Genomic DNA, 27,238 nt, shown 5'->3' on the forward strand with positions numbered 1-27,238 from the left:
CTTATTATTACTTCAAAGAACCCACGACCTAAATCTTTGGACGCAGCCTACGGTTTGTCTCGCCTGGATCTCGTTCGACCTCACACCAAGAGATGCACCCCATCTTGGGGCGCATTGCCATTGGCTTTGTGCTATTTCTTATCATTTTCCCTATCTTAACAAGCCAAATTTACATCGTATGGCCATGGTATGGGCGTGAGCTGTCCGTGGAGCTCATAACTCTTCTCTTGCCATTCAAGTAAGCTTCATCTATTCCAGAGCTATTTAACATTTACGCTCTAATAGTATTCTTGCTGTAATGCTGCTCTGGAACTACTTCCTATGCATATTCACTGATCCTGGGGAGGTTCCGGATGGTTGGGTACGCACAAGGTTCATCCGTAGTCATTCTGATTGATGACACTGCCCCCCAGAAACCGGACACGCAATCAGGCGAAGGGTACGAGGTTAAAAGGTTGACAGGTTGCCCTCGCTTTTGTCGTACTTGCGAAAAGTTCAAGCCTCCAAGGTCCCATCATTGTCGACAATGCAACCGGTGAGTAAAGGCTGCCAGTGATATAATGGGTTGCTGATTGATTGCATGTTAGTTGCGTGTTGAGAATGGGTAAGTGCATCCTGGAATCCATTCCTTCATATTCTGACTGTCATAGACCACCATTGTCCTTGGACGAATAACTGCATCGGTCACTTTAATTATGGACACTTTGTTCGTTTTCTCTTCTATGTGGATGTCACCTGCTCGTATCACCTGGCTATGGTCTCATACAGAGTCGTGGCCGCATCTGGGAGACGGTACTATGTGAGTCATCTATCGAGGTATTGAATTTGTAACTGAACATCGAACAACTCAGGACGAGCCAACGGGTGCTGAACTTATCTTCATCATATTGAACTATGTTTTCGTCGTCCCCGTGATCATGGTAGTTGGAGCCTTCAGGTACTGCCAGCTACTCTACGTGCAGAACCAAAGATTGCTCACCGTGGCTGTGCAGTATTTATCACTTCCATAGTCTGTTGGGCAATACCACGACTATCGAAGGCTGGGAGAAAGACAAAGCTGCAATGCTACGACGACACGGCAAAATTGAAGAGGTACATATTTCCTCCAAGGAAGTTACGGCGGGTTAATTAATTGTGTCACCCACAGGTCAAGTTCCCATATGCAAGTATTTGATTCATGTTAACAAACAAAGTACTGATATCAACGCAGAATCTCGGCGTTAAGCGTAATATTGCCTCGATTCTCGGAAACAATCCGCTCTTGTGGTGTTGGCCAACCGTCCCTCCTGGAACTGGGCTTAAATACCAGCTTTCAGTTGCCGATGGTGAGTGGAATGAACAGGCTGTAGCACAGAGTCGCCGAAGGAGAGTGGACGAGTTGGAACCATGACTGCTAGATTCTGCTAGCTGCAATTTTCCTCTTACGTCCTTGTTCTGTCGTGTCAGTATGCTCATTGCAGCTGCGTCATCATGCTCGATATGGCGCTTCACTGATGGACTTGTTTGATATAGAACATCATAATTGGCCTCCTCGAGATCCCACTTTGACCAACCAGCCACCCTTCAAGCTCCCTGACAGTCCATGGACATACGAAAACGGGGATGTTAATCCCAATCTACGTCCTTCAAATGGTCGACTACGTGGTGTCAATGGCAACCGGCATAAATCCACGGAAGATTCTGTATCTGCTTTACCACCGTACCACCCAGATTACGAGGATCCTGGAGATAGTATCCATCCTGAACGACCGTATTCTCCTGACAGTGATTCAGATTATTCAGAAGAGGGATACTCCGGAGCTGTCAGGGTGCGTCGGGGCTCGGAGGGGTACGAGGTGCGCCCCGTAAATCGGGAGCAGATGTTTCAAGAATACGTGCAGGACCAGATTAATGAGGCTGGTCGATACCAAGTGTATGAACCTGAGCACACTCTAGAGAGCGACGAAGATTTTGAGGAGGATGAATTCGAGGAAGATGTCGATGAGCTGTCTGGAGAGGTTGGGGATGCTGGCACAATCTCGGACGATGATGTTCCTCTCGCATTACGGTGATCGTTATTGGACTTCTGTTAATAAGAGACTCATTGGAAACGGACTGCGTATTGTATTACAAGGACGATTAATAGAATATAGGTAGATAAAAGGCCTGGAATCTAAAGTGGGAGTCGACAAGTACGATCGCTATATGATGGAAGCTCTCTCCAAGTACACTTTCCATACGTATCCACTTTTCTCACCAACTTCCAAGATATTCTCACCAACTTGAAGATCCATATTCCACACGCCTTCCTCAAGCTTTTCGTTCATAGCAGCCCCGTTGAGAGTGATCAATATGCTCTCCTGCTGGGGCGTATGTGCGTTCTGAGCTTTCTTCTGTTCAGCTTTCTTCGTTAGTGCAACTGCCTTGGCTTTCGCTTTCGGATTCTTGGGTGGACGGCCACGGCCACGCTTCCGAGGACTGGGCTCTTCCTCCTCCTCTTCCTCGTCTGGGTGTTCATCGTTCCCATCGCCTTCCTCATCTCCAGTCTCATCATCATCTCCAAAGAACCTGATCTCTGCAACAGAGATCGATTTCTCGCCCTGGCCAAGTCGTATCGCCCAGGACTTGACTCCATCGCGGTGATCAAGCCAGAAGGGTCTGCCACGAGGCTTGGTTACCAAGAAAACACCCTTGAGCGGTCGATGTCCAGCCAATACAGGTGCAGGCGATCTTGAAACCGATTGAGATGTCCGAGTCTGAGGCGCTGGCTGCGCTCGTACTGCAGAAGATGGTATTGCGGGTGTCGGAGGAGCTGGAGCTGGGAGGGCGTATTGGTGATAGGTGGCATTGGGATAATACTGAGGTTTATTGGTTGTTGGCTGGTACTGCAATGGCTGTGTCGGGACCTGTGGCGATGGTGCGGCTTTTGGTTGAACTACTTGCAACGTTGGTGTCGGTAAAGGAGTAGTGACTTGAGCAGGGGAAGCGGCAGCGGGAAGCGGTTGAGGTGTGGGGGCGGGTTTAGGCACAGGTGCAGCGATGGGCTTCGAGCCTTGCACAGGCGTTTGAGTTCGAACAGGCACCCCAGCTCCAGGTGGCAGTTGATTCATTGAGGATTGAGCTGGACTCTTGGCAATTCCGCCACTTGCAGGAAGGCGTAACATTAGTGATCCTCCACCAGCGCCCTCCTTCTCTTGTGGTTTGGTTGACAAAGAAGTGACAGTCGTAGAGGGTCCTGCAGCTGCTGCCGCCGTCCCCGGAACTTTCAATTTGATCTTTGCTGGAGGCTTCGCGTACTGTGATAGCGCGTACGGCTCTGGCAAGTCAGCCATGAGTTGACGGAAGTAGTCCTGTTGACATATGAATAACAATACTGCTCAGAACATGCGATACTTACTCGAAGAATGATCGCATCCTCCCAGATCTGGCTGTGGTCTTGGTTGAACTCAAGAGCGTTGGAGAACACAACCTCGACATCAGTTGCGAATTCTAGTGAGGTTTGATATTCCTTGCGCTTCAGATGTTTCTGGTTATGTCGTAAACGCATGCTCCAATATCAAAGTATGTATCACTTACAAAAATGGTCTCTATGCACATTGGACGTTTGATTTGTTTGTAATACATCGGATAGTCCTTCTTCGAGGGCATCTCCATGAAAACGTTAGAGAGCACACGATGTCTGTCGCTTGGATCAAAAACAAGTTGTGTTCGAGAAGGAAGGTGGACTCACGTCTCTTCATCAGCTTTGTCGACGACCTTCTGCAATCTAGCCTTTAGGAGGCGTGTCAAGTTGGGCTGTTTGCTCTTCTTCTCGCCGTCTCCACCGTCAGCAGGCTTATCTTCATCATCGTCTCCATCGCTGTTCTTCTTGACCTTCTTTCCTGTCATCTTCGTATACTCCTTATTTACGAATTTCTGCCCCAAGGGTGAACATCAGTGTGAACACGAGAGAAATGGCAGTCTCACCAGCATAAATTTGGCGTCGAGCCAGATTCGACTGTTCTTCTGATTGTACTTTTTGGCGTTTGAAAAGCAGAGGTCAAAATCTTGTCTGATATCATCGAGAGAGTTGTATAAGCCATCATCTATTTTCTGCTTGATATCGTCCAGGCAAATTGGTTGTTGAATGAAGACATAATAATCAGGATAATGGCGCTTTGAGGGCAAGCGCATGAACGCTGGAGAGCATATGTAACCTCTGTGTGATACACGGAATAAATGTTAGCGAGATCAGAAAGGAAAATGGCTTGAGGCGGCTGTGATTGTGTGTCTGAGCTCAAGTTGGGTTTGTTACTCACTCTTTATTGACCACGTCCTTCAACATCTGCCACAACTTTGTTCCCTGCTCCTTCAACCCAGCTCCACCAGAACTGCTACCTTCTCCATGATCCATCTGAATGTCTTCATTATCCATATTTCCTAGGGCGTTTTGTGTAGCTGCTTGGCCAGATGGTCCTCCAACTTGCTTTTGTCGCTTTGTTCGAGAGCTGTCCACGTCGTCATAATTCGACAAATGACCAATCTCTCTCTTCATCATCGTCACACAGTCGTGGTCGTTGGTTCTGGCCAAAAAAACCGGATAACGAAGGAAATAGCGGCGAACTTCAGCTTGTATGGAGTCTTGGACGCTCAACGAAGACAAAAATGGACTTTAGAGTCACGTGATTGGCTGGCGTCGCGAATCGCAATGTCCAAGGAGTGATCCGATATGCGGGACCCTGCCAGATATTGTGCTCGTTCTAGAGAGCTAAAAATGTCCATTCATTACACTAGGATCTAACTGCAGAATACACTATCGTCGCTAATTCTTGCAACTCGTAACTCGCGCATCTTGCGCTTCGCCGCACGACCGTGGTTGTTCAGCCCACCTCCAAAAGCCCACGAAGAATCTCTCCATCTCTCCTTCCCATTGTCGTCCATGCTTATTCTTGAGTAGTCTCGAAACAACTTTGTTCCCCCTGGCTGACAAAGTTGTTTGATGTCAATGCACCGTTGTGAGACTGTTATGCGTAGTCCAACTCACGTGTTCTCCAAGATAATTGGAAACGTCGACGAAGAAACCATCGATAACGAGTAAACAAGTGCCTGGTCGCCCGGTAATATACGCCTTGGCTTGTTCGCAATTCCATTCCACCTCAGACCACTTATTGTGGCTGTCACTGTCCGTGATTCCACAGCGAGTCTTCTGGTGCATGTAGAATCTAGCTTCGTGAATGTCTTCCGGTCTAGCCCGTCGGACACTCTTTACGAGTCCCAAAAAGTGAAGAGCAGCGATAATCCATTTTGAAGGATCCCAATCCAGTCGAGAAGGGCCAGAACGATAGTCATGAGGGAATGCATGCTGCATCGACAATTGTTAGGACGTTATATGCCATGTCTTAAAGACAGGGCGCATACGTGCTGCAGGCCGATCAGATATTTCATAAATGCGGTTATGTAGTCGAGCACATACGAAGTTGTGATTTCCTTCCCCACCAGTCAGGATAGCCAACACCTAACCAAATCAAGAAGGACTCGTGCAACAATGGACAAGCGCGTACAATATTACCCCTGGACGTATCTTCATCTGAGTATGGTTGTAGCCCATCCCAGTGGGCCAGCCTATTCTCTGGTCAGTCAACCTTTCAAAGAAGTACAGAGGTCGTACGAGTTCACAAGGAAAGTGCAGTGCCAAACTACAGCGGTATCAGGCCATTTTCCCACTGAGTTTGCATTACCTACCGAGAAGCCTGGTGACTAGGCCACTGTATATGAAGGCACCCACTGGATCTCTCCAAAGATAACCCAGGGCTACGGGAACTATGTACCCGGAAAAAATCGCAAGAGAAACTGTGGGAAGGCTTCAGCAAATGCTATCCGTGATTTCATGCCTCGAGACCCTTGCCATAATGTTTGTGCTGAAACCTCACAACTGCGGACGGTACATTAATTGTCCTAGTACAATTTTAAGCACGACTCACCCGGGTCCCGGTCTAGATCTTCGCGGTCAACTAACTTGACGCGCTCATACACAGGCTTGAAGAAGATCCAGCCCATGTGAGAATAGAACAAGCCACGAGTAGCTGAGTATCTATATGTGCATTAATCTCTTATCTTTCAGTCATGAACATTCGACTTACGGGTCGTGTTGAGGATCATCCGTGAAGCGCTGCAGGATTCAGGCCCGTGTTCCAATCAATACGGGAAATGACATACATGATGCAGTCGATGTCGAAGGCACCTGAATATGATATCATCAAAATGACATGCACAGTGTTCATATAGACACACCACCACTGCCCGTTGATTGAGATGATCAACACAATTCCAAAATCAACGGAGCCCTCACCTTGATTGACCCTTGGAATGCACTGGACCCGAGAGCAGCCAAAATGACACGCACATACAAATTTGCTCTGAAGGTACGATGTGACCAAAGCCTGTGATATCCAATGGTGATTCTTGGCAACAATCATGAGGTTGTCCTGTACCAGAGGCACAGAGTAATCTTACCCGAAATCAGCCAGTTGCCAGAGGATGAATGCCATGAACAAGGTCTCTAGAGGAACTGTCGTAGGAGGTCTCAGGTAGACACATATGACTGCGGCAATGTGAGTAAAAACAAAGAATGTAGCATTACTCCACCATATTTTTACTGCGGGAGCAGGCTGCTGTGACGAAGACATCTTGTCAGAGGGCGTGGTTGATGTTTGGGGAGTGAGCCCAAAATTCAAGGGCCTTATAATGCCTAGATATCTAAGATAAGTTCCACCTACGCCTGGTAGGTCGCCTCCTGACTTCGGAGCAGACTATTTCGAAGAAACTTTGTTAATTGGATGAAGGTTCCCATTTCCAGTCAGAACCCCTGCTTATCAAAAGCCCAGGAAGTAGTATGACAGCGGTCATAACTGAGCACGTAGAACTTTGTGCCAACACTCTGCCAGTGCCTCGACTCATCACGAAAATATATCATTGTGTACACAGGTCAATGAGTGAGGTGTGCTGGAATGGCGCGCCAGTGAAGCCATGTGCGATCCAGCGAATCCCGCGGAGAAGCGACTGTCTGATCGCATCAGCTCGAATTGAGTAGATGAGAGAACGAAAAATTGCCGTTCAGGAAACGTATATATCATGCTTCTCTAAAGGAGTTGATGACATCTTTGACTTCACGGATTGCGCTTGCGCTTGTCCGCCAAATTCCCCATTCACCGGGTCCACCAATCCCCATTCCCATTCCGTCTCGACGCCAAATCGAAGCTCCATCGATCCAATGTCCACCGCTCATATGCACTTCACGCAGCCCATGAGGCAGCAACGCCTGGCATAAAGCACCGATAGTGGATGAATTTATGCCAGATCCTGGAAGTATTTCGATCCGTGTATCCTGATTTTTGGCGAGGTCAAGTAAATCCTTCAAGACATTGAGAGAATTAGCTGAGGCGGCGGTAATTCCCTGACCACTTGGAAGGGGTGTGAAACACCGACTCGGAATCAGCTACATTGAATATTTGCGACGCTTACCTCGTTAGAATGCGGGTTATTCCGTCGATTTTGGACAGTTGGTACCATGCTAAAGTAGACAATCAGTACAAGTTTAACAGTTAAGACTGGATTTCCCCTTGCCATTCCTCGTGTCACGAGTCATGTCAAACGCTCGATGAAAGCAGACTACGCCAATGAGTCTTGAAACAAAAATGAATGATAAACAGTTGACATTACCTTGCAGAGGCAAAGCTTCCAAGACAAGACTAGAAGGAACGTTGGCGCCCTGGGGCTTCAGGAGCACAATAAGAAGGTCTACCGCTGAGTACGATCCACGTCCACATGTCCTTCGGGAGAGAGAACGCCGAACACGACGCCTTGAACGCTATTCTCTCTAAAGCAACGTATGTCCTCGACCATCACGTCGAATTCAGCCTCAGTATATACAAAGTCACCAGTCCGAGGTCTGATCATAACCTGGTGGGGCAAATTCGTCAGTAGCCAGAAAGAGCCCAACTAATGGTAATGTCATCTACCATTATCGGAACTGTAGGTGCCCTCTTTCGAACAGCTTTCAACAGCCCAAGGCTAGGGGTAGTTCCTCCTCCAATACCTAGATTGCTGCAGAGTTCAAGACGATCTGCCCCTGCTTCAACGGCTCTGAGTGACCAGCAGTATCCGGCTGCTCAGTTGTAATTCAGATGCGAGAATTGACACCTACGCCAAAGCAGACTCGATCGAGTCAACGCAGACTTCAAGAATCAAGGGCATGAACAGGAAAGCAATATGGTGAAGTAGTAGAAAGGAGTAAGACTAGTAGCCGAAAAGGGACGTTGTCGGCTGCCAGTGGGCGCTTTTCTGTTCACGGTTAACGTTCATCACTACCCACGACTTGGTCTCCCCTAGTCAGGCCATATAGAAGGAAGATAGTCGACCCACGACTAGTACTACAACGTTGAGCAGCACTTATGGGGTTGAAGCAGGACGTCGAGTTGGGCTCCGATGCAACATATGGCGCATACGACGACGTACTTGTTGAGCCAGAACGCGAATCACTCCTGCCTGCAGAATCAAATTCACCCACGAATGTCAGCACTCCGCGTTATACCCTGGTGCATCTTGTATGTGCCTTTGTTGGGGGTGTCGCTTTGTGCATCGGTGCACGCTTCCTGCTCGACGTCTCCGGTATCGCTGGACCACCTCCACGGGGAGACGACGTGAGGGTGCAAGCACCACCGTACGTTGGTTCTACAGAAGTGCATCAATTCCCGCCTGCGTCCCCTACCAATGCTTTCCCTGACCTATTCCCCACAAAGTGCGCTTCATTTAAAACAGTTGGACCAAACTAACCTGCCCTGCAGTGTTGGTTATCCGGGTGGTACTCCTACTGGCGCAGAGCCTGGCCTCATTGCAACTGCGCCCTCCCTCCCTCTCCAGACCGGCGCAGCCCAACTCGTCGCACCTCCAAAGATTCACAAGCACTTCCACTCTACACAAGACGATGACGTGGAAGAGGCAGAAGAAGAATCCCGCAAACACTATAAATCCGACCGTCCTTTTAACCTTTTCCGAAGCTGGGGCAACCTTTCCCCGTGGTACAGCGTCCCCCGTGGAGCATTCGGCATTGATGATAGCGCAGAAGTCCCTCCTGGATGTACTGTAACTGGCCTCCACCTACTTCATCGTCACGGTGCCCGTTATCCTACCGCATGGGGTGCGTGTCTCCCTATCGTTACAACACTGATAGTAATGTACTGCCACGAACAGCGAATTTCGGCGGTCCTGCCAAGTTTGCTACCCGTCTACACGAGAGTGCATCACAATGGGAGGCGACTGGGCAACTAGCATTCTTGAACGAGTGGTATGATGTACTATTATAATATCTTGACCTTGAATCTCATGGACGGTGCGTACAGGACCTACAAACTTGGCGAGGAAGGTATGAGCTTCATAAATACAGTAACATGTTTATACTCACTCTTAATTCCCAGTGCTCACTCCCTTTGGCCGACAACAACTCTGTGCGCCTATATTCTCCTCCCCTGAAAAGCTCTCATCGTGCACATATAGACGACCTCGGCGTATCTATGCGCCTCAAGTATGGTTTCTTACTAAAGGTCGGTCTGCTTTCTCTGTGCTTCTCAAACGCACGATGATATTGATCAAATTCTAGAACTTTACAGAGACGAACACAATTCCTGTGTTCCGGACAGAGTCTCAGTAAGTGATCTGGTTTTTTGTATTCAGGTTTTTTGTACTGTAACACAATCTGCTTCTCACATTCAATTTTGTTGATCTATTCGCCCTGCTTCCGCTAGTAAACTAATCAGTTAAATCCGCAGGGACCGCATGCTCGCCTCGGCACTTAACTTCGCCATTGGATTCTTTGGCTACCCTTTTGAGGGGCAATATCAACAATTGATCACGATCGAAGCCAACGGTGTGAGTTGTTCATTTTCTCGTATCTTGTTTTACTTGTGGTTATGTCGATTCATTATCTTATATTGTGAAATTCGTCTGTCCTTTTCCGGTACCTCTCTTCTCCTCATTTTCACTGGTTTCCTTTGTTTTGCACCTTCCCCAAACGATGTATTGCTCACTCTGATACAATCTGTTAGTTTAATAACACCTTCGCCCCCTACAAAACCTGCCCGAATGCCAATGCCGCTGGCAAAGCGGACCGCTCGCTACTCTACGTCAGAGAATGGGTTTCTCACTTCCTGGCGGAAGCCCGCGAACGGCTGTCAAGGGCAATGATTGGAAAGGACGGTCTGCAGGGCGAGTTCGACTGGACTGGGGAGGAAGTTTATGAGATGATGCAGATGTGTGCCTATGAGGTACGCCCACCTGTGGTATAACGTTCTGTCTGTTGTGGCTGACTGTATTATTGATAGACTGTTGCTCTCGGTTACTCCAAGTTCTGTGATCTCTTCACGGAAGAAGAGTGGGAGGGATTCAATTATGCGTAAGCACCGTTTCTTCCCTGTTTGTCTCCTCGTAACATATGCTGACAAGTACTTATATATCATCATAGGCTTGATTTGACGTTCTGGTGAGCACGCGTGCTTGCGTTTGTAGGTGATAATTTGTTTGCTGACCATGCGCTTTCTTTCCTCTCCGACTGTTTAAACTGTGATGTACTCGTAGGTATGATTCTGCTTTCGGCTCACCTGTCGCTCGCGTCCAGGGTGTCGGCTACCTCCAAGAGCTCATCGCGCGACTTACCCATACCCCGATCGCGACCCACAACAGTAGCACCAACGCCACGCTTCATACGCCTGAGACTTTCCCGCTAGATCATGCTCTCTATGTAGATGCTACGCATGAAGTTGTTGTCCTCAATAGTGCGTGTCCCTGCATATCGTACCATGCAATTTGGTACTCGTCCTCATAGTGGCTGATCGTTTACTGTCGCGCAGTTATCACAGCGCTCAACCTGAGCACGCTCGCAGCAAGCGGACCTCTCCCTGCTGACCATATCCCTAAAGACCGTTCATTCCGCTCCGCAGATCTCGCACCCTTCGCAACGAATATGCAGTTCCAACGTGAGTGATCATTTCTTCAGTCTTTAAATTTTACTAAGCTACTTCTTCTCCCACGACGTTCCTTCTTTTTCAGTCCTCTCCTGCGCATCTACCCCGGAACCACAAATCCGGATCATCATCAACGACGGCGTTGTTCCCCTCCACGGGATTCGCACATGCCCGTATGATGACAAGCACGGAATGTGCCCACTTCCGGCATTCATTGAAGGTCAACAGGAGACGATACGGGAGACAGACTGGGCGTGGGGATGTCATGGAGACTGGGAGGTCCCCTCTGGCAGTGAGTGGAATTCGACTACGGGGTACCCACCGCAGGCATAGAATAGAGAGGAAGGACATGTTTTTTGCTGCGCTGTGCATACATAATAAATACTATTAAATTCAGTCATGCATAATACACCGTTGACTGCCTACGAAAACATAAAGCGAACAACATAAAATAACAACTAATGTTCAGTGTCCCAAGCCTTCATAAAACCTCACCATCCTACGCACATCCGGGCATAACGCCAGGCGTACCCGTTCACAGTCCTTTACAACACCCTGCCCTTTCAGCTCAATCCAAGCACCCAAGTTTCCAGTAAATGGAAGTGCCGAATTCCCGAGGGCACCACCGTTCAAACCCCGCACCTCGTTGGCCAACTTGTCTCGCTGAATGGACCACTTGAGCTTTCTGACCACAGGTAACAAAGACCGTGAAACAGAGAGCAACGACGATTCGACGTCAGGCAGAATATGGGAGTGATACAACAACTTGAGGCCAGCAGACGCAGGCACGCGTCTTCGAAGATGAGAGGAAATGATAAGAGCAATACGTTCGCGTTGTAGTCGCAGGCCGCTGTCGTACTGACCCACAGACTGCGCGTATGCTTGTCAGCGGGTTTATTTGTCATCGAGGGAAAGTGTTCTTACATGTTCTGTATAAATGTACAAGCCCATGCGCAATCTTCTTTCGATGTTATGTCCACGGATGACATGCCTGTGCACAAGATCCGTGATGGTTGGTCTGAGTAAGGTGCCGTGAGGGCTTCGCGCGAATAGGGAATGGCCGACGCGTGATGGCGCGACTACTCGGAGTCGTATGAGATGCAGCACTGGGTCAGCTGCCAGCAGAGCGAGATATCCATGAAGTTTGGAGAGAGTTGCGAGGTCAGGCAAATCCAGAAATGACACTATACCTAACGGTTAACGTGGGGAGAGCACAGTATTACAATGACTTACGAATGTAAAGGATAATCTCCTGCGGCAGGTCAAGCAGATTGAACGTGTGCACCATCGTTCGCACTGTTGTACAGGTCATACATGAGGGAGAGCAATAACTGCGGAGAGCCTGCGGGGAACACGCCCTTTCTTGAACATGAACCTGAAGTACTGAAGCTGTAAAGCGGGTGCAATCTGACTCAGCAACTCTGTAAGTAGGGTTCGCGGCCGGTGAAGTACTTGCTCAGACAAAGTCCTATGGCAGTTGGCACGTATGGTTCACAAAAATACATGGCATCAACAGAACGAGTATCAAAGAACGGGAACGGCACAAACGGGTATAAAACCCGAGTAGTTTTTATGTACTTGAAAACCTTGGCTAGTCCAGGAGAAACTAAAAGTACATGATTAAACGTTGATGTACGCGCTGCACAGGTTCCGAGTGTCGGCATGGCGTAGTCTAGTGAATGCAAGTGCAGAATGCACGAACCGTCCTTTGCGTGGATATCAATGAAATCTGGAATCAATGCAATGCGATCCGGAGCAGAAATGGGAATGGGACTCGGAGAGCGTAGAGTCGGCTGGTGCTGATCTGGATATATGGTCATCATATCGTGGATGTTGTCTTCTCTATGTCAATCCTTATCCCTGAGATCCCTGACATGCCAGCCGCTCCACTCTCGTCAGTCGCGCTTCCTGGCCGAGCGTTAAACCCCATCTCGATTGAGTGGTAGGCGGGGGCTGGCGTGGCATTTTCTACCGAACCCAGTGAGCGCGTGCTATCCCCAGAATAACCCATCCCGAGCTCAAAGTGCATCTCGTCAAGCTCCACCTCAGCTGCTTCAAGATCGGGCTGAATACTCCCTATAGTGCTCAACATAACGTTTGACGCGATCGTCGAACCTGGGGCGTGGCGGCGAACACGACCAGGCTTTCCGCGGCGACCAGTATTAGAAGTAACCACACCGGATTTTGTTGCAAATGCGCTAACACCTGTTCCTTCTGAATGGGAATGGTCCTCCGAGCCACGTTCACGGAGATCGAGGATCTGAGAAAAACGAATGAGGATGCTTTTAATACATATATTGGCAATTGAGCATACCAAACGACATGCCAGCACTGGCGCCATCATAACGCTGAGGGGGATGTTGAGCGCAGATATCACTTGACGAGGTCTGTGAATAAACATAAACAACGATGTAGCGCACTATCATCATGCTACTGACTGAAGGTAGAAAATTCCATTGATCTAGAGTAAGAATTAGTTCACGAGGGCGAGTCTGAAATAAAAATCACCCTTACCAAGTTGGCGATAGAGATGAGAATATAGTAGAAGACACCTGATATTTGGGTCAGCAGGTCGTACGTGTTCAACATATGAGTCATGACAGACCTTCTCCAAGGAAAGTTTGAATGAGTTTGCTATTTGGTCCACCGCTGCGACGACGAATTGTAAATGCTTTCCAGACAGTAATGGCAGTAACGATCGTGTCGAACATAAGTGGGGCAATCTGCAAACGTTACAGACTGAGTCAAAATTAACGAGAGCGAAACTCACAAAAAAACCTGGAAGTTCAATAAGTAAGGATAAATACAAGTTAGCCACGAATGAGAACTCGCCGAGCAAGTGAGCTGAATGGGGCTTAGAAATAGGGAAACATGGCCCCTCCGTCTACATTAGTGGCTTTAGTATTTTTCTTTCGAGCTGAGAGAGCGACTCACAAAGGGTGGAGTGACAAACGGAAGAACTGGTAATTTTGTCAGAGTGAAATTAAAAGCAACATTGTCTGAGAAACATACGATTCATTTCGGAAGTATCAACAAAAAGTTGATACCCAACGACACCGGCTAGCGCGCACACAAGTGCGGCCAGAAGGTAGTTATTGCGGTTGAAAAACGCGTAAGTACGAATGAGCAGAACAGCTAGCATATATGGCCAAAAATCAATACGCGGAAGTGCAAGAACAGTACAGCAAAGACAGACACTCGGATCCGACTTGGTTCCACATGGCCAATGCGACAGGAATCTGACGGTAAAGGTTGAGTGGCAATAAGCAGGATATATGCGCCGTACTGACCCTGTAAATTTTCTGGCACTCTGCTTCGGTGTGGTTGGTGACGAAAACATATAAAAGGTACGGGACGACGGCGATAACCCAGTAGCTAAGAAACGCAGCGGTGACTCGTATTCAAAAATTGCCTAGAAATTAAAACGTACCGACAGAAGAGATATGCAGTCTTAACGGGCGTCCAATGGGTCTTCCAGATCTTTGATGAGCTCGTCAGTAGGAATAGAGTGAGCAATTATAAAAGTTTTACAAAACGCCATTCTCTAGGCAAGCTGATGGCCCAGTCCCAGATAACAACGGCATCTGCCAATTACAAATGAGGAATTGTCGACGAAGGGCGTCTATCAATTTCAGTACGTACACATGCCTGGTGGACAGGGGGGGGAGGTCAGTAAAAATGGGTATCCTATGATGTTCAGAGTCCTTACAGCAAAAGTAGACCTGTGTGCTGCAGAAAACGGGTTAGAAATAGGTTTCTTGACGACGTTAGAGAAGCAGCATACATGTAAATAAAATGTTGAGCTGTTTCCAGTTCCCCCATCGTGCGTTGAAGGAGGTCGAAAGATGAAAAGTGAGGATGCTAGACGACTGTAAAGAATGAAGGAAAGATTTGAGGAAAACACGGATGAGAACAATGACAACAGGAATGGCGAGTGAGAGTACGGGGGCAACAATTGCGACGCCACGACAAGGTAGAAGGAAGCCTATATCAAGATACCCCAAACTAGGCCGGCATTTTCCATGTTCAGCATATTCAGTTGGTGAATACAGCCGCAGTCACCGACCATCCATGCCAAAGAGCGTCCTGAATCTGGTCTTCCGCTTCGCGAAGCGTCACAGAAGCATGCGCGCTGGAACCGACAACGGCTGCGAATCAGCCTTTACTAAGTCATTGGTCACCCTTCCACGCATCCTTTGACTCTATCGGGCTTTCACCTAGCCGCTACCAGATGTTTATCGCAGATCTGGCAGTCATCTTTAGTACGGCAACCGGGCTGCATCCAGCGACTACCGCTTAATGGAGCAACTTTGCCGAGCTACGCGATTCCTAATTTCAGAGAACAAGACAAGAGAATCGTTGCAGGTCAGCTAGACGACGCGCGAACGACGCCAGGGGTTCGAATACTTACGCGAATCGACACATGTTGGGTCGACTCTCCAAGTGGTTTGTCGAAAGTCACATGATCAAAAAAAGTCATAGAAGACGCCGCGGAGTTATTGTGATTCATTACGCAATCATGATGACACATCAATCACACGCGCACGTGGATATGCGGATTTACGTCAACTCGCCTCTGAACCTCACCGCTCTGCAGTTCCAAGAGCTGCCCTACTGCGGCAAAGAAAATCGTGAGCAGAGAGGAAAGTGAGGTCTGCATGGCCTCAAACGTTCAAACTTTGCGTTTAAGACGCAAAGAGGACCCAAAACCGTCCATTCCATCCATTGCACGGCATACTGGCATTCTCCAAGATCAGCTTCGCAGGTAATTTGCTTCGTCTTACCCATTTATGACTTTACATCAATGATTTCCCCAGGTCCGCTCGTAGACCATGGAACCCAAACTTCTCAACAGCAGTGCGCATTCTGTTGCTCATCCGAGTGGCAGCGGCCATGTACACGAATATACAAGATTGTGATGAGGGTAAGTAACACAGAAACTTGTGTTTATTATTTTCTGAGGTTATACGTCACGTCAGTGTTCAATTTTTGGGAGCCACTACACTACATCGATCATGGTCACGGCTTCCAGACATGGGAAGTCACTCCGATGTACGCCATTCGAAGTTGGCCATATGTCTTGTTGCACCTTATACCCGCACGGCTTCCCTTAGCTCTTAGCTTTGGAAAGGTGAGTTTTTGTAATAGGATTGCATTTACTATCCTGTTGTACTTACCGATGTAGCGACCTTCATTCTTCGCAGTCCGCATAACTTTAGCTATTGTATCCACGCTGTGCGAAGCCAAATTATGCCGCACTGTTGTCGAAAAAGTCAACGAACGGGTTGGTCGTTACTTGTTTTTTATGTTACTGTTTAGCGCAGGCATGTGGAACGCCGCTCCAGGTAAGATTCTTTCTCCAGGTTTCGTCACGATCTTCATTTTGGCTGATTACCCATACAGCATTCCTGCCTTCTTCTTTCGCAATGTACGCAACCACGATGGCATTCACGTATTCACTCGAGCCATCGAGCCTCAAGAACAAGCGGAGAACCTTATTTGTAACAATGCTTTTCGCCACAGGAGCTATTGTTGGATGGCCTTTTGCACTTGCTCTGTCGCTGCCTTTTGTGTCTGAAGAATTACTCGTTTTTGGCGGAGATCGAGTTGAACCAGGCGCACGCAGATCATGGATGATTTCTCGTTGGAAACGCCTTTTCGTCGCCGGCCTTGTATCCGCTCTGATATTTGTAGGCAGTCGGTGTGTATCATTCACTCATACCTAATTGCTTTTGTCGCAGGTCCCCGTCATAGCGATCGATAGTGCTGCATATGGGAGGTGGAACCTCGTACCGTGGAACATTGTCCGCTACAATGTCTTTGGTGGATCTGACCGTGGTCCTGATCTATACGGCACAGCCCCCTGGTACTTCTACATCCTCAACCTCCTCCTGAACTTTAATGTCCTCGTCCCTCTCGCTTTTATTTCACTGCCTAGTCTCGCAATTACCTATAGGATCGATCGCAAGCGGCTCGGGATGTTAAAACCTGGTCCAGACCAGAGTTCGCCGTTTACGCTACTCGCCCTTCGCCTAGCACCACTATATGTCTGGACGGCTATCTTAACAGCGCAAGCGCACAAGGAGGAACGTTTTATGTTCCCTGCATATCCCCTCATCTGTTTTAATGCGGCCGTGGCCCTATACCTCATCCGCGGATGGATGGAGGTCGCATACATCTCCGCCACCAAGTCTTCGTATAGGGTATATTTACCCTAATTGTCTACATATGCATTTGCTTACGTTTGCTTTGCATTACTGTCACGATAGGCTTCAAGATCCATCATATTTGCTGCAATGACGTGCACCGTGATTGCCGTGGCGGGGCTTATTTCTCTGTCTCGCGTCCTTGCCTTGTGGCATTACTACCATGCGCCGCTTTCCGCATTCAACGACCTCGAGGCCACCGAACTTCCACGGCTGTTGAATATCACTGGGCTTCTTCCACCTCTTCCACCCGGGACGGACGAGATCGACAGGCCTTCCATCGACTTGACACCAATAAGGGTGTTTGATCTGAGAGTTTGTCTCGGGAAAGAGTGGCATCGTTTCCCGGGACACTACCTTGTTCCCAACGGCGTGAAAGTCGACTTCGTGAAGAGCGAGTTCGATGGACTACTTCCCGCGCATTTTGGAGAGAGTCGCGCAAAGCCGGCCTTCAATGGATGGTGGGACAGGCCGGGTTTGAGGATCACCCCAGCGGGCTTAAACGACCTTAATAAGGAGGCATCAGAATTTTATGTCAGTAGACGAATGATTTCACCTGAGGCAAATCGCTGACACTCTTTCAGGTGCCCGTCGAGTCTTGCGATTACCTTGTAGACTCAGACTTCCCCGAGCATCCGGTGTCATCACCTTTGGAACCGCGATACGCAATCGACAACGAGACTTGGGAACGAGTGTCATGCCTCCCATTCCTCGACGCATCGCATTCGTCGCTTTTGACACGCACACTCTGGCTCCCTGGTTCGTGGTGGCAAAACAAGAACGAGTTTGGAGATTACTGCCTGCTGAAAAATAGGGAGAAGGTGCACAATAAAGAACTCGAGGTAGCCGCGCTTGTGCAGGAGGAAAAGCTGTAAATATTGTGCGTGGCAACGCCATGCAGATATGGTTGCAATAATGAATGCCGTCAGCCACCGTGAACATCGAATCTGAGTATGCGGCTGACAATCTAGAGAACGAAAATGATGCTGCTACAGTCATTTTGTCTTCCTCTTTACTGGCCAACTCATTCGCAGAAAGTATAGTCTATCCCCGGGGTCGATCATGCTGTCCTCAACGCATGTCCGTCTGACCCGGACGTCTTCCGACTTGCGCTTGCTCGCTGCTACACTTTGCCCTCCGTCGCCTATTCTCACACCTAATGACCTACTGGCACCAAGCACGTTTAGTGAAATACCGCTCATAATCGACTTCGTGATTGACAAATTTTCTACACCCTTGAACTCGCCTCTCAGGTTTGAATATGACGCCGACGTATGCACCCCGCCGAAAGCGAGTAGACTTGAAATCGACATAGCAACTGCACAGGGAAGAGTCGCGAAGTTGCCTAGGCTCCCGATGACAGCCTCCCCGGTGACACTGTCCTCTAACCTTGCAAGCTCCTACAGTGTCAACGAATCAATGCTTGACGAAGTCTTTTTCACTCCGAAGTCATTCCTGTCATCACAGTCGCTCGTTTCTACACCATCTCCTTCCCCAAGTCCCCTCTCAAAGTCTCTGTTCCACCTGACACATATCCGTAGCTTGGCTATATCGGACTCGGTTGGCTCGTCGCTGTCAGAAAGTCCCAGCGTTAGGACTGCTCTCGGAGGCGCAAACCGACAAGCCTGGGTTTTCAACTCGAGGATGACTTCAAATTCAACAATGACTGTTCCTGTAGAGGATAGAGAGAATGAGCAAACTGTATACCTTGGCACGTCAGCGACGTTCTCGACGCTGCCGACACCTTCCTTTGCTCCTCCATCGCCATCGCCCAGTGTAGATGTTATTTCTCCCATATCTCTGACATACTCTAGGAGACATCGTAGACCACTGGAACGCTCAGGAGCCATCCATCATTTGAAGACACCCCGCTCAATCCCGAGGACCTCTCGGCTCCATCTACTTCCCCATGAGCCCCAGTCCCCCGTCATCGCACCTGTACGCACAACCCGATGGCAGCTCACTGACTCCCCTTCGGCAAGCTCCATGCATTCGTTGTCTTTTGCATGTACTACCTTGAGCGACTCAGGCGTCTCATCTAAGCATCCCTATCTTCCACGTGATCTCACTTGGCTCGGAGGGACTGATGTTGAACTCTGGATCGACCAGGAAGGCTTCCGCGCGATCCGGCCCATGATGCGACTGATGGGGTATTCCCCACGCTCCCGTTCACTGCTACCATATGGAGAGCGTGGCGTCTCCTCCGACGTGAGCGGAGGCGTGGCGGAGTTCATGCCAGTCAAGCGCGAGAGCTTCGCGTTCCACTATGCGACCCTCGATGGTCCACCGATGCTGCGGCGCGTCACTGTGGGCGGGGATGAGTCGCGTGACTACCTCTCCCGACACGCGGCACTGAACATCAAGACGAACGGCGTATATACCGTTCTCGGAAGCGAGAGCATGGTGTTGGGAAGCCCGCAGGAGCACGTGAAGATGCAATGGAAGTTCGATTACCTCGTAGACGACCGTTACACGGACGGATCGGGGCGGGTCCTCCCCGGCGAGAAAATCATCACGCCACTGACGTTTTCTTGCTCTCCATTCTTGCTGCACCCGATGCAGGGTAAGAAGGTCGGGTTCGTGCACCTCGTGAAGAAGAGCGTCGTACCGAAGCTCTCCGCGGAGAAGCTGGAGCCACCCGAGCGTCCCAAGAACGTTGGGCAGCTGAACCAGGTACAACGAATGGCGAGTCTTAGGCGTATGCGCAGGCATGGGCCATCCAGGTCGGATGCCCATGCGAACCCGGAAGGCGTTCTTAGGTTGCCAAGCGGGGCACTGGTTGGCAGCTCTCCTTTGGGACCATCAAAGGGCGGCAGAATACTTGAAGGCACCAGACAGATGCAATACACTCGGAGACGGAGGGCCTCATCAGCTGGAGAACACGGTTACGTCATATCAAGTTTGCATGAACTTATGTCTGCCCAACCAGTCCCTATCGCCGAAGATGCAACGGCCGAGCTACCGAAGATGACCACACCCAGAAACGAAAACCCACCCCGAGCTCGCCTGAACACAACACTGGGGTCTACACACAATCATGGATATTTGAAAGGACGCCAGGACGATAAATGGCTGGTCTGATGAGGGAGATATTTAATGCACTACTGGTACATACTACATATACAAGTGAATAAATCATGCACCGAAACCGTATAGAGTGCGCCCCGACCGCTTCAGGGCATAAACGACGTCAAGAGCAGTAACCGTTTTCCTATGGTCCAAATGAATGAGTAAATACTGAATTAAGTTGTACTAAGGCTTACCGCTTAGCGTGTTCGGTGTAAGTGACGGAGTCGCGGATAACATTTTCCAAGAAAATCTTGAGGACACCACGGGTCTCCTCGTAGATGAGACCTGAAATACGCTTCACACCACCACGACGGGCAAGACGGCGAATAGCCTAGAGATATGTGAGCGGGAGATTGATTGCAGAGCTCTATAGACTCACTGGCTTGGTAATACCCTGGATGTTGTCGCGAAGAATCTTCCTGTGACGTTTGGCACCGCCCTTTCCGAGACCCTATTGTACTGTGAGTCGGAGGAACAATGAGGTGATGCCAATCAATACTGCACACCTTGCCACCCTTTCCACGTCCAGACATGTTGTATGCACTGAGTTATGTGTTTCGACAAATTATAGAGAAGGCGAGTAACACTTGTGGTGTCGACGACGATGGTGGTGAAAGAAGGAAAGCGAAAGTCCAGTCAACACTCATCGGTCCGTCAATTATACGCGTGTGGTCGTGTTTGTGACCATCATGTGACTTGGCGCGTGTTGGCTGTTCAATATAAATTTGAGAGGAGCTCACACCCACTGCCACTGGCATAGGCCAAAATGGACCAAAGACTTTGTCGGTGACTCGTGCGGCGCACCCCCGAAACCGTCAATAGGATTTTCACCTGCAATGACACGGAGTATTATCCTCAAAAAAATCATCACGCTACTGCCGTTTTCGTGTTCTCCATTCCCGCTGCACCCAATGCAGGAGAAGGGAGTGTTCTTGCATCTCGTGAAGAAGAACGTCGTACAAAAGCCCTCCGCGGAATAGCTGGAGCCACCTGTGCGTCTTCAGCACGTTTGAGCAGCCGAACCGAATGGCAAGTCTTCCTTGTGATAGTGACTAGACACATGAGCAGACATGGCCCGTTCAGTTCGGATTCCCATATTGACAAGTGGTGCAATGAAAGAACCTCTGCTGAATATCTTGACAGGATCTACGTCCCGTTTTGTGAATGCTTCAACCTTAGGCAAATCAAACAGAAGCTTAAGGATAACTGTCGCTCGTTCAATATCAATTCTAATGGCACGCAGCAAAACGGTATAATAGTTGCAAGTCCAACGATACTGTCAAAAGCCTTTCTGGACTCAGTGGATATTACTATTGGTATGATATCCATCTTCGAGGCTCGAAGTCACGTTCTCCAGCATTCGTTCTATTACATGCGCGATCGCTGACGATGATCTCTTTTCGAGTAGAAGCAAAAGGTCACCAGGATACAAGGCCTTTTCGAGAAGAATGCATTGTCGAAGAGGGCCTTGTATCATGGGCAGCCGGAATCCAAGACGACGACATGCACGGGTGATGGTCGTCTGTTCTCATTTGACGTCTACAATACGTCAGGCCATTCACCGCACCAGCTCGATGCCGATTGAAACTATGAATGAGTCATCGCTCCTGTTCAGATTGGGATCAGTAGTCAACGACACAAGCTCGGGTGCATGCCAGTCACTGCCTTGTCTTCACATCATATTTATCCTCTGAGTCCAAAAAGATGTAAGGACAAGTTATCAGCTTGAGACTAGCTCTCATCCGTCCAACTCTTATTATAATTATCTTATCAGAACTTGTTCGACAGAAAGTAGCAAAATAATGGTGGAACCAGTACCATGAGCACTTGAATCATGCTATCATATTCAGTGCGTGATTGTTCGCGTTTAAAATCATTCTTCCTCTGGGTCTGACGAGGCTTGGTCAGAGTGAGGCAAATAATCACCCTCGCTTCCGCCATCTTCCTCGGAACCCTCCGCAGCCCCACCAACGTCAGCAGCAGCCGCTTCCCCGTTTTCTGTTTTCTGTGCTGGCTGCGCAACCCTGCGATGGTCTTCATCAGCCGCTTCGCCTCCATTCAGCATCATTCTCCTGCCCTGCTCGCGAACCATGGAGAAAGACTTGATCAAACGCTGGACGAGATACCACCTTGAAGAGTATTTGTCGAAGTCATCATGCTCCTCGTAGATATCAATGTCCCATGCCTCAATTGATTCCATGTTGGGTGCGATGGCTGAGATGAAAGCAGCAATCCTTGTTGGATGGCGAATTTTCGAATTACTAAAGAATGCATGAGATAGTGCCCTGTGCGTAAATCCTTGGTAAGGGACATCGGGGGATATGCCATGTTTGTCTATGGCAGACCAGTTTACGGCAATGCCAACCGAGACTAAACATGGGCAATGTTGCAACAGCGAGACAAAGGTATTTGAGGAGACATGATGAGTCATGCGTGATTTGTTGAAGTGTAACTCTTCCAGAAGTGGCCAGGCCTTAGCCAGCTCCAAAAGAGCATCATCATCCAACTCCAAGCGGGGGTCCATTTCGAAGCCGAGCTTGCGAAGATTGCGGAAAGCGGAAAGTGGTTGAAAGACTGCAACTCCGATTGTATTGTTGTGATCAAGAGACCAATCAGCAATGCTGAGTTGCACATGTTGCAGTGAGCTGTGCCCGCAAACATCTGGTAGACGGGAAATCAAAGCCGGCAGGTTCAGTGTGGTATACGTTTGGTCGGTGATGTCTAAGGATAGCACTTCTGGAGTAATGGAGAGCGTCTCGAGGAAGGTATTTAAGAGCTCCATTGTTTCGGACTCTATTGTCAGTTGTTGTAACGCACAGAATGCAGATTGTCGCAGGAGCGTTTGTGTATCCACGGATATGGACGTTGAAGGTAAGATAAATTTGAGAAATCGGAGTGAGCGCAAACTGGATAGGTATAGTATGGCCGCTTCGGAAACTTCTCCAGTGCTCACCGAGGATAGATGAGACCAGTATTGCAACGCATTCGATATGTCCCCTGCTTCTATATTCCCATGAATACCGAAATTCGAGACCAAAGGACACAGCATCGGGATGGATGATAAAATGGACTGTTCGGATAGACCAAAGGTGAACTGGTGGGAGATATTGAGGGTCATCAATTTTGGGGTCACAAACAACCGCATGTAAAGGAATGTCTCTCTGGTAGTCTCACTCCAAACTAGAGACATCAAGTTGGGAAGCAAGGGGAGGGAGAAGGGAGGACAGCTGAGGGTGCGCCAAATATCGGTACCGAACGTATTGGTTGCTGTTTGGAGTGAACGGACACGGTGGTTGTATTTGCAAAAAATAGACCAGTCATCGATAGTCATGATCCTTTGGAATTCCTGGAAGAAATGAACCTATGAACTCTCAGTTATGAGCAGAGTTTGACTTACCAGTTTCTTTTTTACATGTTTCCACAGGCTCGAAGGGAGACATCTGATGAGTGGTGAAAGCCCACTTAGGTCTTGCCATAAAAGGTCCAGTGCAAGTCCAGTGAATGACTTGCACGTCAAAGCAAGCGCCAGGAGTGTCTTGTTTCTCGAATGCTCCATAAAAGCGTCATCATGATGGATCAGCTGGAATATTTTCCACTGAAGGTCAGGTATGATCATACAGCGAGTAGACGCAGACAACGAAGTAGTAGGGACATCACTGTCACTTTGTCTGTCGTGGGCCTCTTGACGTGAGTAGGTCACGATATCGCATTGATCCTCGACGCTTTCTACAGAAGATTGAGCCTCCATACTGGAGCAGCGTAAGATCATATAAATCTCACTGTCACGGATCAAGGTTTCAGCTAACGCAGTCACGACAAAGTCACGAGGTCACACTGAGTGGGGAGAGGGCGGCGCGGGAAAAGGTTCCAAAAACTACCAGAAAATTTCGAGGTACGTAGTACTATGCTAATATATATACCGAAGGAAGACTCTATAGATTTTTCTTCGGTGGGGTATACGTGAGACATTCCCTTCATTGGTAGAGGTTTGTGGGATCGTCGCGACTGTGAGTTTATCAAAGCTGCATTGGACATAAATGCTGGCGAATGAGAATAATGCTGAATAATGTCTCTACGACACAGGAGATGATACAAGCAAGAACAAAAAGTACTAATAGATGCATGAACTTTGAACACAAGGACGAGGTCTACGCAGTTGGTTCTGGCTCTTGCACTTGTGTTGCTTGTAAGGAAAGCGCAGAAACGATAGTGTTTGGAACTCACAGTTCCAGCCGATACTTTGCATGTACAAGTACGCCTCATAGGCTGCTATTTCCTTTGCCAGTTTCTGGTTTCTACCGAGACCGAAACCCCGCTCGACGCCAGCCACTACAGAAATTGAGAAGACATCAAAGACTACAATTAAGTCTCTTACCTTTACATTTCACTTCCCATCTCGGATCATGCTGTGGGCCATTTGCAGCAGCGGCCCACTCCATGGGAATTTGCCTTTGAAGACAAGTTTGATTGAACAGAGCAAGTATGCCCTGGGGGACTCCTGAAGGTACTGTTGAGGCTTGCGGGGGGGTCGGCGGACGATATGGAGGTGGAGCAGCTTGTGATGTGCCCGCCCGAGGGGATGCCGGCAGTGGCACAGGTATCACTGTCGTGAGTGTGCGGTTCTGCGGGTCATCCACCAAAGCCAGTGGTTGCTCCTCGGGCTTCACAAGTTTGCTGATCCAGTCGGTCGCGGCTTGTAAGCCATCTTGCAAACAAACAGCTCCAACATAGCTATTGAAAAGGAAGCGAGCTTCCTAAAGACAGGTAGTCATGCGGTGTGCATCTCATATCCATGGATAATCTTCCGTACCTCGGGGTCGTCGAGAGCGCCTCTCGCTCCTCCGAGTCTCACACGTTTCTTCAGATCGATATCATACGCGTCAAGCCAAGCAGCTATACTTGAATCACTTAGCGTTTGCGCGTGTTTAGTCTAGCCGCCGAGGCATCATAGCGATTAAATGCAAGTACCGGGAATATGATGATATCACGAGCGCACCTTCAGGTCTTCGCCAGACAACATAGGTCTTTCTGCGAAGAATATATACATCACGACGGTGTTCAGCACCGATTGTCCAAGTTGTGCAAGTCTGTCGCTATTGCCATGTGTCGTGTGGTCATTGAGGACCCCTTGAGTCAAAGCGCGATGTGTGAAAACATCGAGCATCAAATCTCCGTGCAGCGAAGGGAGTGGAGGGACCATATCGCAAAGTCAGGCTAGTAATTCAACGTTCAGTGACGGCTTGGGCAAAAACGAGCTCAAGATCAGTGGCAGAACACCGTGAGGGATGTTATCGATCATGAATAACGAAGATCAGTGAGCCACTGGAGGGCGCAATAGGAGCTTCCAAAGAGAGACTTATCTCATGATCACCGTGTATCGAAGAACCTAATTTATATTGAAAAGGTATTGGGCAGTGACCCTGGTATCCGGTCAACTGATACAAATAAAACTGCCCAACCAGTGGGAACAATATTGTGGACTGAAGGAGGCTTTGAAAAGAAAAAGAGGCATAGCGTAGTCGAAGGGTAGAAAATTATATGAATACAGAAGACTCAGATGATATACTGATACATTCCGTTGATATAAGTCCGTCTCTTTAGTGTCACGCTCTTGTGGCTAGAGGACTAGAAGAAAGGTCAGATGTCGGGCGAGCTATCTGATTTCTGGCTACTTACGGCCCCAACCTGTAGCCTGCATATACTGATATGCCTCCGTTGCAGCTTGCTCCTTTGCCTGCTTCTGATTTCTACCTGCCCCAGTTCCACGATGTTGACCGCTCACTTCCAAGTTGCTCAGATAACCAAGCACATTAAACAAGGTTAAAGCTCACCAATACACTTCACTTCCCATCTCGGATTGTGCGGTGGTCCGGTCATCTCCGGTTTCCACTCTACTGTTAGTCCTCTTTGCATGCAAGTCTGATTGAATATTGCAAGCACACCCTGAGAAGGAGCGGGCGGCGGCATCGATGGCATCGGAGGTGGCGCAGTGCTTGGTGGAGGGGGGGGTGGAGGCTGAGAATAATACGTTGGAGGCGGTGGAGGCGGCGTCGCAGCGGGCTGATTGTTGGATGTATCCCCTGGGACTGCTGGAGGCTCCAAGGAAGGGTTGACAAGGCGTCCGATCCAGTTCATGACTTCTTGCAAGCCCTTCTGAGTGTACACGGCGCCGACGTAACAATTGAAGAGGAAACGAGCTTCTTCGGGTCTGTCAAGGACACTTTTGTCTGTGCAACGAATTTTAGCCTTTAGTCCGTAAAGAGAAAGCCAGTCTCCGATGTTCTTGTCGCTTAGCACATCGGCTTGGCGCTTCTATAGTGTCGTCTCAGCAATGTGCAAAGATCATATTTTTTGGTGTACGAACTTTGAGATCATGGGCAGGAAGCATCGGTTTCTCTGAGTATAACGTGTACACGACGAGCATACTGAGCACCGAGCTACCCAGCTCAGCCAATCGCTCGGTATTTCCATGCACGGTATTCTCGTCGACGTCTTTACTCAGCATAGCCCGATGCGTATATACGTCGAGCATGAGCTCTCCTTGGATGGGAGGGAGCGGTGGGAGTGAGTGTTTCAAGTTGTTGTTCATGGCCATCGTGGTAAGGGTAGAACAAGATGGGATACCGTTGTTATCGCTTGATGGACCTGCTGAGTGACCAAACAACCCTGTTCGGTATCTTTCAGTACATTCAAGCGTTTCGCATGCCACGTTGCTACTCACAAAGGACGGAATGTGATTGTGAAACCTGGTAGACAGTTGGGATCGCAATGAACCTAGGGAAACCTGCCACGTAGCACAGCGTCTGTCTGTTCGCTGTCCGAGCGCTTCGTATAAAATCAAAATACTGCAAGACAGATCAGCTGAAACTCAACATGTACATAGGATGGTGAGAGAGTCAAGGCGCTCGGAGCCGGGACTATTTCATCACCGCAAAATCCACAATTGCCTTTTTTGACCGAGCGATTGACGGCGGTCACGTGGATTCGTCT

At 48.9% G+C, this 27,238-nt stretch overlaps 13 protein-coding genes across 13 annotated transcripts; 4 read left to right on the forward strand and 9 right to left on the reverse strand.

The window, feature by feature from the left end:
• Positions 1-2,095, forward strand: DEU56DRAFT_767917 (DHHC palmitoyltransferase-domain-containing protein). Its single transcript, XM_041351194.1, has 10 exons — positions 1-238; positions 286-361; positions 414-535; positions 588-604; positions 651-799; positions 852-937; positions 993-1,092; positions 1,148-1,162; positions 1,211-1,325; positions 1,513-2,095. Exons 1-10 carry the CDS (start codon positions 93-95, stop codon positions 2,049-2,051), a joined length of 1,365 nt encoding a protein of 454 aa, XP_041214763.1. The 5' UTR covers positions 1-92; the 3' UTR covers positions 2,052-2,095.
• On the reverse strand, positions 2,096-4,733 carry DEU56DRAFT_767924 (Bromodomain-containing protein). Its single transcript, XM_041351195.1, has 6 exons — positions 4,278-4,733; positions 3,946-4,177; positions 3,710-3,894; positions 3,556-3,658; positions 3,377-3,505; positions 2,096-3,329 (listed from the first exon to the last, which is right to left on the reverse strand). Exons 1-6 carry the CDS (start codon positions 4,514-4,516, stop codon positions 2,181-2,183), a joined length of 2,037 nt encoding a protein of 678 aa, XP_041214764.1. The 5' UTR covers positions 4,517-4,733; the 3' UTR covers positions 2,096-2,180.
• On the reverse strand, positions 4,636-6,846 carry DEU56DRAFT_312904 (uncharacterized protein). Its single transcript, XM_041345594.1, has 13 exons — positions 6,472-6,846; positions 6,308-6,419; positions 6,250-6,254; positions 6,175-6,199; positions 6,099-6,127; positions 5,940-6,049; positions 5,864-5,890; positions 5,701-5,808; positions 5,627-5,654; positions 5,520-5,580; positions 5,432-5,473; positions 5,003-5,320; positions 4,636-4,941 (listed from the first exon to the last, which is right to left on the reverse strand). The coding sequence occupies exons 1-13, from the start codon at positions 6,642-6,644 to the stop codon at positions 4,756-4,758; spliced, it is 1,224 nt and encodes a 407-aa protein (XP_041214765.1). The 5' UTR covers positions 6,645-6,846; the 3' UTR covers positions 4,636-4,755.
• Positions 6,847-7,087: 241 nt separating this feature from the next.
• On the reverse strand, positions 7,088-8,211 carry DEU56DRAFT_724938 (copper homeostasis protein CutC; the record flags this gene model as incomplete). Its single annotated transcript, XM_041347840.1, has 6 exons — positions 7,088-7,418; positions 7,480-7,528; positions 7,567-7,640; positions 7,760-7,917; positions 7,977-8,100; positions 8,162-8,211. The coding sequence occupies 6 exons, from the start codon at positions 8,209-8,211 to the stop codon at positions 7,088-7,090; spliced, it is 786 nt and encodes a 261-aa protein (XP_041214766.1).
• A 78-nt stretch (positions 8,212-8,289) lies between these two features.
• On the forward strand, positions 8,290-11,362 carry DEU56DRAFT_767952 (histidine phosphatase superfamily). Its single transcript, XM_041351196.1, has 14 exons — positions 8,290-8,755; positions 8,802-9,154; positions 9,208-9,301; positions 9,357-9,379; positions 9,432-9,461; positions 9,511-9,557; positions 9,614-9,660; positions 9,783-9,882; positions 10,059-10,277; positions 10,335-10,405; positions 10,475-10,492; positions 10,588-10,784; positions 10,860-10,985; positions 11,059-11,362. The coding sequence occupies exons 1-14, from the start codon at positions 8,409-8,411 to the stop codon at positions 11,304-11,306; spliced, it is 1,920 nt and encodes a 639-aa protein (XP_041214767.1). The 5' UTR covers positions 8,290-8,408; the 3' UTR covers positions 11,307-11,362.
• On the reverse strand, positions 11,363-12,397 carry DEU56DRAFT_767955 (uncharacterized protein). Its single transcript, XM_041351197.1, has 3 exons — positions 12,207-12,397; positions 11,898-12,157; positions 11,363-11,843 (listed from the first exon to the last, which is right to left on the reverse strand). The coding sequence occupies exons 1-3, from the start codon at positions 12,283-12,285 to the stop codon at positions 11,439-11,441; spliced, it is 744 nt and encodes a 247-aa protein (XP_041214768.1). The 5' UTR covers positions 12,286-12,397; the 3' UTR covers positions 11,363-11,438.
• Positions 12,398-12,452: 55 nt separating this feature from the next.
• On the reverse strand, positions 12,453-14,786 carry DEU56DRAFT_943324 (uncharacterized protein; the record flags this gene model as incomplete). The annotated part of the gene is made up of 14 exons (XM_041358962.1): positions 12,453-13,233; positions 13,288-13,360; positions 13,412-13,434; positions 13,488-13,525; positions 13,579-13,696; positions 13,792-13,857; positions 13,908-13,933; positions 13,986-14,108; positions 14,170-14,212; positions 14,264-14,348; positions 14,404-14,453; positions 14,505-14,557; positions 14,683-14,702; positions 14,758-14,786. Coding segments are annotated over 14 exons (1,188 nt in total), but the record flags the coding sequence as incomplete, so codon positions are not given.
• A 762-nt stretch (positions 14,787-15,548) lies between these two features.
• DEU56DRAFT_767963 (glycosyltransferase family 22 protein) lies at positions 15,549-18,126 on the forward strand. The gene is made up of 8 exons (XM_041351198.1): positions 15,549-15,738; positions 15,791-15,897; positions 15,953-16,104; positions 16,159-16,318; positions 16,377-16,663; positions 16,715-17,176; positions 17,243-17,713; positions 17,764-18,126. Exons 1-8 carry the CDS (start codon positions 15,632-15,634, stop codon positions 18,052-18,054), a joined length of 2,037 nt encoding a protein of 678 aa, XP_041214770.1. The 5' UTR covers positions 15,549-15,631; the 3' UTR covers positions 18,055-18,126.
• A 10-nt stretch (positions 18,127-18,136) lies between these two features.
• Positions 18,137-20,260, forward strand: DEU56DRAFT_976126 (uncharacterized protein; the record flags this gene model as incomplete). Its single annotated transcript, XM_041359597.1, has 1 exon — positions 18,137-20,260. The coding sequence occupies exon 1, from the start codon at positions 18,242-18,244 to the stop codon at positions 20,258-20,260; it is 2,019 nt and encodes a 672-aa protein (XP_041214771.1). The 5' UTR covers positions 18,137-18,241.
• DEU56DRAFT_767965 (histone-fold-containing protein) lies at positions 20,159-20,875 on the reverse strand. Its single transcript, XM_041351199.1, has 4 exons — positions 20,755-20,875; positions 20,628-20,699; positions 20,443-20,579; positions 20,159-20,390 (listed from the first exon to the last, which is right to left on the reverse strand). Exons 1-4 carry the CDS (start codon positions 20,779-20,781, stop codon positions 20,315-20,317), a joined length of 312 nt encoding a protein of 103 aa, XP_041214772.1. The 5' UTR covers positions 20,782-20,875; the 3' UTR covers positions 20,159-20,314.
• Positions 20,876-21,931: 1,056 nt separating this feature from the next.
• DEU56DRAFT_313499 (uncharacterized protein) lies at positions 21,932-24,127 on the reverse strand. Its single transcript, XM_041345598.1, has 2 exons — positions 23,646-24,127; positions 21,932-23,594 (listed from the first exon to the last, which is right to left on the reverse strand). Exons 1-2 carry the CDS (start codon positions 24,015-24,017, stop codon positions 22,122-22,124), a joined length of 1,845 nt encoding a protein of 614 aa, XP_041214773.1. The 5' UTR covers positions 24,018-24,127; the 3' UTR covers positions 21,932-22,121.
• On the reverse strand, positions 24,128-25,758 carry DEU56DRAFT_313527 (uncharacterized protein). Its single transcript, XM_041345599.1, has 5 exons — positions 25,245-25,758; positions 25,059-25,178; positions 24,624-25,002; positions 24,473-24,577; positions 24,128-24,422 (listed from the first exon to the last, which is right to left on the reverse strand). Exons 1-5 carry the CDS (start codon positions 25,446-25,448, stop codon positions 24,397-24,399), a joined length of 834 nt encoding a protein of 277 aa, XP_041214774.1. The 5' UTR covers positions 25,449-25,758; the 3' UTR covers positions 24,128-24,396.
• On the reverse strand, positions 25,624-27,134 carry DEU56DRAFT_767974 (uncharacterized protein). Its single transcript, XM_041351200.1, has 4 exons — positions 26,970-27,134; positions 26,613-26,914; positions 25,925-26,560; positions 25,624-25,873 (listed from the first exon to the last, which is right to left on the reverse strand). Exons 2-3 carry the CDS (start codon positions 26,841-26,843, stop codon positions 26,069-26,071), a joined length of 723 nt encoding a protein of 240 aa, XP_041214775.1. The 5' UTR covers positions 26,844-26,914; positions 26,970-27,134; the 3' UTR covers positions 25,624-25,873; positions 25,925-26,068.
• Positions 27,135-27,238: the final 104 nt, after the last annotated feature.

Source organism: Suillus clintonianus, assembly GCF_016758775.1.
Source record: "Suillus clintonianus strain FC179 chromosome Unknown DEU56scaffold_3, whole genome shotgun sequence".
NCBI classification, from domain to species: domain Eukaryota; kingdom Fungi; phylum Basidiomycota; class Agaricomycetes; order Boletales; family Suillaceae; genus Suillus; species Suillus clintonianus.

Coding starts and splice junctions, on each gene's coding strand:
- DEU56DRAFT_767965 (XM_041351199.1), bottom strand. CDS start 20,781: ATGTCTGGACGTGGAAAGGGTGGCAAG. Junction 20,700..20,754: donor GACGTGGAAAGGGTGGCAAG/GTGTGCAGTATT, acceptor ACAGTACAATAG/GGTCTCGGAAAGGGCGGTGC. Junction 20,391..20,442: donor TACACCGAACACGCTAAGCG/GTAAGCCTTAGT, acceptor TTTGGACCATAG/GAAAACGGTTACTGCTCTTG.
- DEU56DRAFT_767917 (XM_041351194.1), top strand. CDS start 93: ATGCACCCCATCTTGGGGCGCATTGCCATTGGCTTTGTGCTATTTCTT. Junction 362..413: donor GGGAGGTTCCGGATGGTTGG/GTACGCACAAGG, acceptor ACTGCCCCCCAG/AAACCGGACACGCAATCAGG. Junction 800..851: donor CATCTGGGAGACGGTACTAT/GTGAGTCATCTA, acceptor CGAACAACTCAG/GACGAGCCAACGGGTGCTGA.
- DEU56DRAFT_767924 (XM_041351195.1), bottom strand. CDS start 4,516: ATGATGAAGAGAGAGATTGGTCATTTGTCGAATTATGACGACGTGGAC. Junction 4,178..4,277: donor AAGGACGTGGTCAATAAAGA/GTGAGTAACAAA, acceptor TGTATCACACAG/AGGTTACATATGCTCTCCAG. Junction 3,330..3,376: donor AGGATGCGATCATTCTTCGA/GTAAGTATCGCA, acceptor ATATGTCAACAG/GACTACTTCCGTCAACTCAT.
- DEU56DRAFT_767974 (XM_041351200.1), bottom strand. CDS start 26,843: ATGGCCATGAACAACAACTTGAAACACTCACTCCCACCGCTCCCTCCC. Junction 26,561..26,612: donor TTCCTGCCCATGATCTCAAA/GTTCGTACACCA, acceptor ACGACACTATAG/AAGCGCCAAGCCGATGTGCT.
- DEU56DRAFT_313499 (XM_041345598.1), bottom strand. CDS start 24,017: ATGATCTTACGCTGCTCCAGTATGGAGGCTCAATCTTCTGTAGAAAGC. Junction 23,595..23,645: donor AACATGTAAAAAAGAAACTG/GTAAGTCAAACT, acceptor CATTTCTTCCAG/GAATTCCAAAGGATCATGAC.
- DEU56DRAFT_767955 (XM_041351197.1), bottom strand. CDS start 12,285: ATGACCTGTACAACAGTGCGAACGATGGTGCACACGTTCAATCTGCTT. Junction 12,158..12,206: donor GGAGATTATCCTTTACATTC/GTAAGTCATTGT, acceptor CGTTAGGTATAG/TGTCATTTCTGGATTTGCCT. Junction 11,844..11,897: donor TGTACATTTATACAGAACAT/GTAAGAACACTT, acceptor GCATACGCGCAG/TCTGTGGGTCAGTACGACAG.
- DEU56DRAFT_312904 (XM_041345594.1), bottom strand. CDS start 6,644: ATGTCTTCGTCACAGCAGCCTGCTCCCGCAGTAAAAATATGGTGGAGT. Junction 6,050..6,098: donor GATGATCCTCAACACGACCC/GTAAGTCGAATG, acceptor ATGCACATATAG/ATACTCAGCTACTCGTGGCT. Junction 5,891..5,939: donor AGATCTAGACCGGGACCCGG/GTGAGTCGTGCT, acceptor TACCGTCCGCAG/TTGTGAGGTTTCAGCACAAA.
- DEU56DRAFT_767952 (XM_041351196.1), top strand. CDS start 8,409: ATGGGGTTGAAGCAGGACGTCGAGTTGGGCTCCGATGCAACATATGGC. Junction 9,380..9,431: donor CTACAAACTTGGCGAGGAAG/GTATGAGCTTCA, acceptor CTTAATTCCCAG/TGCTCACTCCCTTTGGCCGA. Junction 9,462..9,510: donor CTTTGGCCGACAACAACTCT/GTGCGCCTATAT, acceptor GTGCACATATAG/ACGACCTCGGCGTATCTATG.
- DEU56DRAFT_313527 (XM_041345599.1), bottom strand. CDS start 25,448: ATGGTCCCTCCACTCCCTTCGCTGCACGGAGATTTGATGCTCGATGTT. Junction 25,003..25,058: donor GCGCTCTCGACGACCCCGAG/GTACGGAAGATT, acceptor ACCTGTCTTTAG/GAAGCTCGCTTCCTTTTCAA. Junction 24,578..24,623: donor ATGGGAAGTGAAATGTAAAG/GTAAGAGACTTA, acceptor CAATTTCTGTAG/TGGCTGGCGTCGAGCGGGGT.
- DEU56DRAFT_767963 (XM_041351198.1), top strand. CDS start 15,632: ATGGCCTCAAACGTTCAAACTTTGCGTTTAAGACGCAAAGAGGACCCA. Junction 15,898..15,952: donor TATACAAGATTGTGATGAGG/GTAAGTAACACA, acceptor ACGTCACGTCAG/TGTTCAATTTTTGGGAGCCA. Junction 17,714..17,763: donor AGGAGGCATCAGAATTTTAT/GTCAGTAGACGA, acceptor ACACTCTTTCAG/GTGCCCGTCGAGTCTTGCGA.